Genomic DNA, 12809 nt, shown 5'->3' on the forward strand with positions numbered 1-12809 from the left:
TTTTACCTTTTAACTACATAACGCAATCAGATTACCGTAATTTAACATAATTCTGTAGGCTGTTTACTATGTCTCCACAAAAAAAACCTGATGCTGTCCACCGGGAGCTCATATAAAAAAAGCACAATCTGGTGGAGTGTGTGTGTGCAATTAGGCTGTACAGCTTGTTGAAACTGTGTTCACTTAGTCATAGCAAAATGGACAAAACTTTAAAATATAAGCTTTATTATATACGCATTTAAAATGTTGCCATGTTTGGGTAATCAAAATTATTCACAATATTCAAAATGTTGAAAAACGTACAAAAGACTATTGGTGTAACTGGGCCATGGCCAGTACCAACACTGCATACCAAAAACTGCAGAAAGGCAAAGATCAAAAACAAAGTAAATACAAATCTTACTTACTAGCACATTATTATGTTAATGCCTTATATATGATAGATGGGGAGGTTTCATTGTAAATGGAATGGGCCCCAGCATAAGAAGTAAAAAAAAAAAAAAAAAAAAAAATTATGCTGAGCAGGTCGAACTTTGAGTCCTATTTTTGCATGTGTTGTCTAAGGCAACTATAACCTCAATTGATCTTCACGGTGCTATCGAAGGAATAAAATAATCTACACTATAAACAGAGATGGTGAAGGAGAACTTAGCTAATTTACATGAATTTAAATCTCCTGGTCCAGTTGAATTTACATCCCAGGGTACTGAAAGATAGCATAGGAAATTGCAGAACCACTAATAATCTTTGAAAAATCCTGGGGAACAGAAGTCCCAGAAGATTGGAGAAGGGCAAATGTTGTCCCCATCTTCAAAAAAGGAAAAGATGGAGCCAGGAAATTACAGACCAGTGAGCCTTACTTCTGTACCAGGAAAGATCTTTGAACAAATTATTAAACAGCATGTATGTAAGTACTTGGATAAGAATACAGTAATTAACCAGAACCAGCATGGGTTTGTAGCAAAAAAGTCATGCCAAACTAATCTAATTTCCTTCTGTGATGGAATCACTGGGTGGATCAGGGAAATGCTTTAGATATAGTATATCTCGACTTCAGCAAAGCATTTGATAAAGTATCTCATACTATCCTTATTGCAAAAATGATTAGGGAAGTGATTGGCAAGGCTACGGTTAGGTGGTTTCATAACTGGCACAGTGATCATACTCAGCGTGGTAATAAATAGTTGCACATCCAATTGGAAAAGTGTTTCAAGAGGGGTAGAACAAGGCTCTGTCCTGGCCCCAGTGTTCAACATTTTTATAAATGATATAGGTAAGGGAAGTGAAGGTAAACTAATCAAATTTGCAGACTATACAAAGCTAGGAGGGATTGCTAACACTAGAGAAGACAGAGAAAAGGATTCTGAAGGATCTAGATGAGCTTGAACAATGGGCAGCGACTAATAGAATTGTATTTAACAGAGAAATGCAAGATTCTAGATCTGGGCATGAAAAATGAAAATTACATCTACAGAATGGGAGGAATAGAGCTAAGCAACTCCACGTGTGAAAAAGACTTGGGTACGCTAATAGCTCAGACTGCACAGGAGTCAGCAGTGTGATGCAGCAGAAAAAAAGCAAACTCCATTCTGGGATGTATTAAGAGAAGCATAGTCTAGATCACGTGAAGTGTATATCCCCCTCTACTCCTTGGTCAGGCCTCATTTGTTATACTGTGTCCAGTTCTGGGCACAACATTTAAAAAAAAAAAAGACATAAAAACTGGAGCAAGTTCAGAGAAGAGCTACCAGGATGGTGAGCGGATTTCAAAGTATGTCCTACGAGGAACAGTTAAAGGATCTGAGAATGTTTAGCTTGCAAAAAAAGAGGCTAAGAGTCTTAACAGCGGTCTACAAATATCTGAAGGGATGTCGGTGAAGAGGGATCATCCTTATTCTCATTTGCACATGGAAACACGAGAAGCAATGGAATGAAACTGAAAGGGAGAAGATGCAGATTAGATATTAGAAAACTTTGATAGTGAGGAGTGAGGGTGATCAATGAGTGGAACAGGCTTCCACGAGAGGTGGTCAGTTCGCCTTCAGTGGAAGGCTTCAAACAGACGTTGGACAGACATCTTTCTGAGATGGTTTAGTGAATCCTGCATTGAGCAGGGGGTTGGACACGACCCTGAAGGTCCCTTCCAACTCTAATATTCTATGATTTTATGCTTGGGTCAGAGGGACTATGGACAATGCATTTGATCACACAATGTGACATTTTCCCACTTCAGTAGTGTATGCCTACTAAATCACTAATTATTGATTTGTCTGCACAGTGCAGATTCTCCATTTAATACATTGTTTTAGAAGTACACGCTGTGGAAGTGACAAAAAAACATGAAAGAATAGCATATCAATTATGCTAGTGTAGTTCAGTGAGGAATGAGGGGCCAGAGGTGCCATTTTATTTGTAGTTTTATTTGGGGGTGGCAATCTGTGCCGTAAGGAAGGAACTGCACAAGTAGGGTCACAATAGATTACAATGTTGAGGAATTATGAATTAGACTATTGAGTTCTTTGGTGTGTTTGATCTTCAAGTTCCACTGCATTTTTGTTGTGTCCCAGTGATACTGGCCCAGTTACAGTATTGGCCTTTGTGTGATTAGGAAACAATTAAAAGAAAATTAAGTAACTGATATCCCAAAAGGGTTCTAAAATCACTAGTCAGAAAGAGAAAACCTTTAAACATGAGCTCTATTATATAAGTATTCTTATATATAGATGTAGATATAGATATATATGGATGTTGTGCCCCAGTGATACTGGCCCAGTTGCAGTATTGGCCTGTGTGTGATTAGGAAATAATGAAAGAAAATTAGGAAAATTAAAGTATTTCCTAATCACACAAAGGCTAATACTGTAACTGGGTCAGTATCACTGGGGCATAACATCCATATATATATGGATGTGTATAATAGCTAATTTTTTAAGTTTTTCTTTCTGACTATGGATTTTAAAACCTTTTTGGGATGTCAAGTACTTTAATTTTCTTATGTTTCCTAATTTGTACCCCTAAGTGTTTAAGCACCACTGTTTCCATTTCCTGTTTAATGATTAGTATGTATGGCCACATATATTTTACACGCATGTATCTTTCATGCTACAGTGCAGACACCAATAAGATCAGCGGCTCAGGTACTGTGGAACAAATGACGTTACTGCACTTAATGGACCCTTGTTCTAGATAATCACACATTGAGTTCACACCAAAGATGCTCAATAATTGTATTTATAGCACCGCAGTACACAATAGAGGCTTCCTACTGGTCCTAATTTTTATTCTATTTTGCGGTCTTTGCACATTGAAATGATATTGCATTTACGGTATATTTACATACATACTCATGGTGAAAATAGGCATGTATATCTGATGCTTCCTAAGCTGGCCTTGAGTGATTTTTTTTCATTTTAGACTATAATGTATCTTTTACTTTTTATACAGGAACCCAGGCACTTACAAGGAATATCTGATTTAGAAGATAGCAATATTTATTCATTGATATCTTGTAAGAAGCTGTATAATTCACCAACTGACTTTGGATTTTGTGTCAAGGTAATGAGGAAAGCATGCATGATATTCTGTAGTTTAAAGGTGTTTCCGTGCATAATTTATAATGTTCTATCACTTGGGCTCTTTGGCAGATCTTTCACAGATCCATTGTGATCTATCTTTATTCATTTTTGTATTGGAAAGAATAGAATGGCATTCAGTGTGCTCTTTTCAGTTATTTTTCATAGTATGTATGTAAACAGAGCTTTTGGTATGTGACCAGCACAGGCATAGCTGGGGGAAAGAGGGAAGTGAAACATCTGAGTGGGCCCCTAATCGGAAACCCTTATTAGAACGATGGTGGCACACTTGTATTGCTGCTAAATGGTGACACAGTGGTAGATATCAGTCCTGCAGAACATAGAAGTGATTACAGTACAATTTTATATATAGTGATTTACAGCTGTCGTTCATTTTTCACATCTTTTCCATTTGGCCCAGAGCAACATGGCAACTTCTTCCATCCACGATTTGTCTGCAGAGATTACAAGACACGTTTGACTTCTTACATTTCAGCACTGTCCCAATCTATTCCCAACCTGCACAAACGCCTCATTTTACTGATACCCCAATGCTGAGCTGCTGTATGTGTCCCTATGACTGCACCTGCTGTTTATTACAATAATTGCTTCTCTTCGTCCCCCACATAGTAATGCCCACCACTGTGCCCCTTACATGGTGGTAATGCCTCCTTTGTGCCCTCTAGATGGTAAAATTGACCCCCTAGAAAATGTTAATGCCTGAAGTGTCCACATTTCGCCCATTTGACAGCCACAATATGGAGTGCCCCTATAACAATGCTTCTGTGCCCACCTAAACTTTAATAATTCTATGGAGTTCCTCAATGTACAGCTCCCCTATACACAGTATGATGTCCCCACAGCTCCCCTATACACAGTATGGTGGGCCCACAGCTCCTCTATACATAGTATGTCCCCGCTGCTCCCCAAAACACAGTATAATGGCCACCTGCATTAGCTCCCACACTATAATTGCCCCCCCCTCCCCACATTGGCTCCCATACTGTATGTTCCCCCGCATTGGCTCCCACACTGTGTAGTAGCCCCTCACATTAGCTGCACACGCCAATACAGTTAAATGTAGCGTAGCTCAGGGTGGGGCCTGGAGCGACAGCACCCTTTATGCCCCTGGTAGCTATGCTACTGGTGAACAGCCAATTGGGCATAAAGATTGGAGTAAAGTTAACTGAGAATTCATATATTTTAAAAAAGAAAATGTTCAACCTTGTCTTTAAAGGTAGCCTTTCAGGAGGGTAGGATGGTCCCCAATCTAATTACATTGCTAGGTATGATACTAAGAGACTTATTGAAATGTATGTGTTCCTCTCCACAAATGGAAATTCCTTCCATCTTTGAGAAAATGTAAACTTTGCTTCTATAATTTTAAGTTTCAAGTGTACCAAAGGTGGGCCAACTTCTGACTAGTGGTACGCTGGGAATAAAGCATGAAAATCTATGCATTACCCAAAAATTGGCCCGCTGTGTTCATTTTTAGCTTGGCTGCACTGTGCAGGTTAGGGAAGGTAAGTATTTTGAAATTTAATAACTAGTATCTTTTTTTGGTTAGTTATAGTTAAAAAGTTTTAAAGCAAAACCATTACAGCAGAGAAATGGTAGTTTTGCATTAAGTAATTTAATAGTGACCTTACATATTCAGAACTTCATTAAATGTAATTAGGTTTGTACGTAAAGTATGCTTCTGTAGGATGATTGATGGCTATATAATTCAGACTATTAGAAGAGATGCCTTTGTAACTTTCCTTTTCTGTAGCCCAACAGAGTTCTAACAGATATTAAAGAGCTAAGATTTCTTTGTGCAGAAGATGAACAAACACGAACTTGTTGGATGACTGCGTTCAGACTCTTGAAGGTATCTTCTTAGTGTAAATGTTTTTAAAAAATGAAACGTCCATTTATATCACACAATGATCATGAATGAGTGTTCATGGAAGCACTCGTTAATATTTGTGCAGTCTGAACCGGCTGAAGTGTGGTCTGCCTTTGTAAAGGTCTGTACAGTCCGACCGCTCATCAGCTACTTTACTGATCAGTGGTCGTTTAAAAGCCTGTTTACACAGGCAGACCATGCTTCAGATGTACACTGAGCAAATCTGTAATACATCTCATGGCACATAGGCTGCCATTGCTCTCGGCAGCACACGTCCTGTTGATGATGACCTTTTGGATAAACAAAAATTATTTTATTTTCACGAGTAACTGGTTTGTTCATTTGGTGACCGGCAGCCTGTTTACACTGCTGTTATTCCAAGGACTGCTCATTAGGTTTAATAGCCTGTAAGGTCTGTTTAGACTGATCAGCAAACCAGTAACTGATTGGTCATTTAGTGCTGCTAGTCAGCTTGTAAATGGAACTTAGAGTAACCGCTGTTTTAATTTTTATTAACTGAATCAATAGTACCAAGGAAAATTGGCAACTTAAGCAGATTTCTCTAAAATCAATATCTTTCACCTCTTGGGTTGATCTTTCATTCCCATTACTGAGTCATTGCAGATCTCCTATGCCCATGGCCAGTGTTCATAAGAGATGATCATTTCTGCTACACATGCAAGGATTAAGCCCTGCTTTGGGTAGCACAAGCGATCGAATGATCGAAGCTTCAAGTCTCTTAAGGGGACTATTGAAGCAAGTCGAAGTTAAAAAAAAAAAAAAAAAAGTTAAATTATAAAAGTTCAAATCACCCCCCTTTTGCCCCATTCAAAATAAAACTATAATAAAAAATCCACATTTGGTATTGCTGCGTTCAGAAACCCCCCAATCAACATATATAAATTAATCCGATCGGTAAATGGTGTAACGAAAAAAAATTAAAATGCCAGAATTGCTTTTTTTTTTTGTTTGCCACAACACTGCAGTAAAATGCAATAACAGGCGATCAAAACATCATATGTACCCCAAAATGGTGCTTTTTTTGCTTTTTTTTTTTTTTCCGAGCTTTAGATATTATTTTCCTGACTTAAAAAAGAACCTATACATGTTTGATATCTGTGAACTCTTAATGACCTGGAGAATCATAATGGTAGGTCAGTTTTAGCATTTAGTGACAATGGTAAAAAAAAATTTAAAAATGTGGAATTGCATTTTTTTTAATTTTTTTTTGCAATTGCACCACACTTGGAATTTTTTTCTGTTTTCCAGTACAAGATATGGTAAAACCAATGGAGTCGTTCAAAAGTACTGTACAACTCGGTAAAAAATAAGCCATCACACGGCTATATTGATGGAAAAATAAAAATGTTATGGCTCTGGGAAGGCGAGCAAAAAAAAAAAACGGAAAATCCCAAGGTTGTGAAGGGGTCTAAATCTTGAAGAAAAAATAGTGGGAGGAGGGGATTGTGTTTTTAAAAAGAAAAACAATTATGCTGTTTTCTCCACCCAAGTGTTGAAGAAAAATCAAGATTTTGTTTTAAGAGACCCATAGAATTGTATTTTTCCATTGATTGAGCAGAGTAAGGATTTTCCTTTTCTGTGAGCTGATGTTTTTAAAGCAATTTGGAGTACATATGATATTTTGATAGCTTTTTTGTTTGTGTTTTTTATGTAGGAGTGGTGTTTAAATTGTATTTTTTTCATTTTTATAGTGTTTACCAATTTTATATATTGATCAGATTCTTAAACACTTGGCATTGCCATGTCCATTTTTTTTCCTGTGATCATTTGATCACTTGCATCAAACAGTACACTAGAACACCACAGTATTGCAGTGGGAGTGGGATGGGAATTAATATGTGTATACACCAGCAATTGCTCCACTTAAATGCCCGCTGCCAGAGATTGGTACCTGCATTTAAATGGCGCTCCACTGCAGCGGTTGGACACAAAGCTGGCATGTACCATGTTTGGAGGGAGCACCGCTCCTGAGCATGCCTGCACTTGTGCCCTACTCAGGACATCTGATTCATGTCCTAATACAAAAAGGGGTTAATTTTTAATATTACAACATAGGCCTGATATTAAATCTGCCCTCCTGGTCCCAAAAGCTTCACTTCCGTTGTTCCAACATGACAGCTTCCTCCCCGATATTGTTGGTATCATGCTTAAACAGTTATTCAATCTTCCTGGATGGATATTGGTTGTAAAAACTAGCGCTTTCGCAATTAACTGTTTAAAATTTGCTTCAGTTCTTTAGATATTTTTTTTCCTATGGTTATAGCCATAACTGACCACCGCTGCTGTTCGGTAGTGATGGTCAAATATGAGCAGTACTTACAAGCCCATGTCTGAGTTTGTAAGCACTACTTTGAAGCTGAGCGCACTTACAGTCCCTAATGCTGGTCTGCTTCAGTGCAGTGCTTCCAAGCTAGAGCGTTGGTGGTCGGTCTCTTAGGCAATGAACTTTAAACAAGTATTTATTAAAATCTGTAGTCATTCTTGAGATATTGAATGGTAAATTGCAAGTGTTTGATATTACAAACAATATCCATTTAAGATGGGAATAACACTTTTTAATATGGCAATTTATCCAGCACCGCTCATTTAAGTTGGCCGTCTCCTGTTTCTGTATTGGTACACTAGGGGACTGACTTGTGTAATAAACTGAACAAGGCATCCAGTATGGCCATTATTGTGTGAATGATGAACTGTCCAGAATTAAAGTACACTAGTAAGTTGTACAATCTACATTTGGATAAATAGTCATTTTAAAGTTCCTTGGCCACCCCTTTAACAACAAGCATTATTCACCATAGAAGTGGCGTGTAATTATATGATGCAATATAAATGCATTGCTTATTACAAGGTAAACAAGAAAACCTATGTGTTTTTTTTTTCAAATAGTTTAGTAATATGTTAATGTTGTTATTTTCCCTTACAGTACGGCATGCTGCTTTATCAGAACTATAGAATTCCTCTACAGAAAACTTTGCACACAAACTTCTCTGCACCAGTAGGTCTCTAGTACTCATTATACATACATTTTATAGTGAAACGGATGCCATCTCATTCTAAGAGTCCTTTTGTTGCCACAACACCCAGCTTGCAACTCTCCAAAACTAAACTCCAGTCCTTATAGGGCTCTATTGTGGTCTTAGATCTGTTACCTTGAAGCATGTAGAGGCATTATCCAGCCTTAAAGGGGTTTTCTCAAAAACGAAAGTTAATTTTAATAAATACAGGTGCATCTCACTAAATTAAAATATCATCAAAAAGTTAATGTATTTCAGTTCTTCAATACAAAAAGTGAAACTCCTATATGATAGTCATTACAGAGTGCTCTATTTCAAGTGTTTATTTCTGTTAATGTTGAAGATTATGGCTTACAGCCAATGAAAACACGAAAGTCACTATCTCAGTAAATTAGAATACTTTATAACAGCTTCAAAAATGTTTTTAAAATCCGAAATATTTGTCTACTGAAATGTATGTTCAGTAAATGCCCTCAATACTTGGCCGGGGCTCCTTTTGCATCAATTACTGCATCAATGCGGTGTGGCATGGAGGCGATCAGCCTGTGGCACTGCTGAGGTGTTATGGAAGCCCAGGTTACTTTGATAGCAGCCTTCAGCTCGTCTGCATTGTTGGGTCTGGTGTCTCTTCTTCCTCTTGACAATAGAGAATCTATGGGGTTAAGGTCAGGCGAGTTTGCTGGCCAATCAAGCACAGTGATACTGTTGTTTGTAAACCAGGTATTTGTACTTTTGGCAGTGTGGACAGTTGCCAAGTCCTGCTGGAGAATGAAATTTCCATCTCCAAAGAGCATGTCGGCAGAGGGAAGCATGAAGTGCTCTAAAATTTCCTGGTAGACGGCTGCGCTGACTTTGGTCTTGATAAAACACAGTGGACCTACACCAGCAGATGACATGGCTCCCCAAACCATCACTGATTGTGGAAACTTCACACTAGACCTCAAGCAGCTTGGATTGTGGCTTCTCCACTCTTCCTCCAGACTCTGGGACCTTGATTTCCAAATGAAATGCAAAATTTACTTTGCATTTACTTGGTGTCAATGACTGCCTTCTGGGCATCTGTCAAGTCGGCAGTCTTTCCCATGATTGTGGAGCCTACTGAAAAAGACTAAGGGACCTTTTTAAACGCATAGGAAGCCTTTGCAGGTGTTTTTTGTTTATTTTAATTTGCTGAGATAATGACTTTTGTGTTTTCATTGGCTGTAAGCCATAATCATCAACATTAACAGAAATAAACGCTTGAAATAGATCACTGTTTGTAATGACTCTATATAATGACTTTCACTTTTTTTATTGAACTGAAATTAACTTTTTGATATTCTAATTTAGTGAGATGCACCTGTAGATCTTTGAATAAGAAGTTCCACAATTGGATGTGATTTAAATAAAATGTTCCTCTACTGAGATAATCTTATAAATGTGCCCCTGTGTAATGTCTGTGTCTGACAGTGTACAGAACACGGTCTGATCATACCACATCTCCTGGGCAGGGGAGGGAGCAAGAGTATACAGATATTACAGCAGGGGATCACAGCTGATTGTTTTTGTGAGGTAAAACCTTTCACTTACTGTTTCTAAACAATATTTTACTTCATAGAAATTGAGAATCAGCTGTGAACCCATGCTGTAATATCTGTGTTGTCCGTCCCCCCTGCCCAGGAGATGTGGTATGATCAGATCGTGTTCCTTACACTTATAAGATTATCTCAGCAGAGGAACATTTTATTTAAATACACGGCTCAAAAATAGGGAATACTTAAAAAGAATATAACTCCAAGTAAATCAAACTTCTGTGAAATTAAACTGTCCACTTAGGAAGCAACACTGATTGACAATCAATTTCACATGCTGTTGTGCGAATGGAATAGACAATAGATGGAAATTATTGGCAATTATCAAGACACTCAATAGAGTGGTTCTGCAGGTGGGGACCACAAACATCTCAGTACCAATGCTTTTTGGCTGATGTTTTGGTCACTTTTGAATGTTGGTTGTGCTTTCATACTCGTGGTAGCATGAGACGGACTCTACAAACCACAGAAGTTGCTCAGGTAGTGCAGCTCATCCAGGATAGCACATCAATGCGAGCTGTGGCAAGAAGATTTGCTGTGTCTGTCAGCATAGTGTCCAGAGGCTGGAGGTGCTACCAGGAGAAAGGCCAGTACACCAGGAGACATGGAGGGGGCCTTAGGAGGGCAACAATCCAGCAGCAGGACCGCTACCGCCACCTTTGTGCGAGGAGGAGCACTGCCAGAGCCCTGCAAAATGACCTCCAGCAGGCCACAAATGTGCATGTGTCTGCATAAATGGTTAGAAAGAGACTCCATGCGGGTGGTACGAGGGCCCAACGTCCACAGATGGGGGTTGTGCTCACAGCCCAACACCTTGCAGGACGCTTGGCATTTGCCACAGAACACCAGGATTGGCAAAGTCGCCACTGGCACCCTGTGCTCTTCACAGATATAAGCAGGTTCACACTGACCACATGTGACAGTCTTGAGACGCCGTGCAGAGCGATCTGCTGCCTGCAACATCCTTCAGCATGACCGGTTTGGCAGTGGGTCAGTAATGGTGTGGGGTGGCATTTCTTTGGAGGGCCGCACAGTCCCCCATGTGCTTGCCAGAGAGAGCCTGACTGCCATTAGGTACAGACATGAGATCCTCAGACCCCTTGTGAGACCATATGCTGGTGCGGTTGGCCCTGGGTTCCTCCAAATGCAGGACAATGCCAGACCTCATGTGGCTGGAGTGTGTCAGCAGTTCCTGCAAGATGAAGGCATTGAAGCTATGGACTGGCCCGCCCGTTCCCCAGACCTGAATCCTATTGAGCACATCTGGAACATCATGTCTCGCTCCATCCACCAGCATCACGTTGCACCACACTGTCCAGGAGTTGGTGGATGCTTTAGTCCAGGTCTGGGAGGAGATCCCACAGGAGACCATCTGCAACCTCATCGGGAGCATGCCCAGGCGCTGTAGAGAGGACACAGGCACGTGGAGGCCACACACAATACTGAGCTTCATTTTGACTTGTTTTAAGGACATTACATCAAAGTTGGATCAGCCTGTAGTGTGTTTTTCCCCTTTCATTTTGGAGGTGACTCCAAATCCAGGCCTCCATTGGTTAAGAAATTTGATTTCCATTGATGATTTTTGGGTGATTTTTGTCAGCACCTTCAACTTTGTACAGAACAAAGTATTCAATGAGAATATTTCATTCATTCAAATCTAGGATGTGTTATTTGAGTGTTCCCTTTATTTTTTTGAGCAGTGTACATTCAATTGTGGAACTTCTTATTCAAAGATTTATTGATTAAAATTAACTTTTGTTCATAGGAAAACCCTTTTAATATATACTTTATTGCATTATATTACAGCTATTCACATGTGTAATAGGGGTGTTTGGTTTTCTGCTGACTAATGGCCACAGTAAGATACATGTAGTAATATTGATAATAAAGTGGACTGTAATGCTGATGAAAGTGTTGATCCCCCCCCCCCCCCCCCCTCATGACAGCATCATGAAAGAGTAGCATCTGCCCCTATTACTGGACTGGAAGCCCTGAGCACAAAATAAAAAGGCAACTCCCACTTCCTCCAATGTGGTTTCCTGTCCTCAAGGGTGTAGGAGCCTGTAGCACATGGTTGGAGCAGCCGTGAATCATGGAATACCATGCAATGTTCTATAGCAACCTCTAATAAGAATAGCAGTGAGTACAAGGGCCCAGTGGCGCTCTGAAATGCTAACATCAGTCTGGGAGAATCTACCTTTAATAATTCAGTACCTACCTATGTTTAATGTTTGGCCTGGGGTGGGCCTCATGGCTGGCGTTATTGGGCCTCATGGCTGGCGTTATTGGGCCTCATGGCTGGCGTTATTGGGCCTCATGGCTGGCGTTATTGGGCCTCATGGCTGGCGTTATTGGGCCTCATGGCTGGCGTTATTGGGCCTCATGGCTGGCGTTATTGGGCCTCATGGCTGGCGTTATTGGGCCTCATGGCTTTCAGACCGCTTCATAGTTGCGGAAGACACTACCAAGTTAGGTCTAGGATTTTCCTCAACTGTCTGCCTCACGGTGGGTTGCCCGGTTAGCCAGGCAACTAGGGGCTTGTAGATCTGGTTTCACAAAGGTCAATTGCCATTCTAAGCTGACTGTTCCTGCCCTCTTCAGATCGCAGCCGCTGCGCAGTTTGAGGCCGTGAAAGTACCAACATGGGAGACTGGCAGGGAATCCCTTGTTCCGTTGACACCATACTAGCAATATTTCTGATATTGGTAAGGAGGTTTTTGGATGATGCCCTCAGTCTGTGGTG

The 12809-nt window shown here is 40.0% G+C and overlaps 1 protein-coding gene across 10 annotated transcripts in view; it reads left to right on the plus strand.

Moving 5' to 3' along the window:
- The window catches only part of GRB10 (growth factor receptor bound protein 10), a 302376-nt gene that overhangs the window by 281001 nt on the left and 8566 nt on the right, over positions 1–12809 (plus strand). For all 10 annotated transcript variants that reach the window (XM_073678334.1, XM_073678333.1, XM_073678326.1 and 7 more), the window contains 3 exons: positions 3445–3555; positions 5344–5442; positions 8405–8476. In XM_073678334.1, the coding sequence (XP_073534435.1) occupies positions 3445–3555; positions 5344–5442; positions 8405–8476 (282 nt within the window). The remainder of the gene's footprint in view (positions 1–3444; positions 3556–5343; positions 5443–8404; positions 8477–12809) is intronic.

The sequence above is a fragment of the Phyllobates terribilis genome, unplaced genomic scaffold (genome assembly GCF_046119375.1).
Source record: "Phyllobates terribilis strain yellow unplaced genomic scaffold, ASM4611937v1 Scaffold_4__5_contigs__length_816908805, whole genome shotgun sequence".
In the NCBI taxonomy this organism is placed as follows: domain Eukaryota; kingdom Metazoa; phylum Chordata; class Amphibia; order Anura; family Dendrobatidae; genus Phyllobates; species Phyllobates terribilis.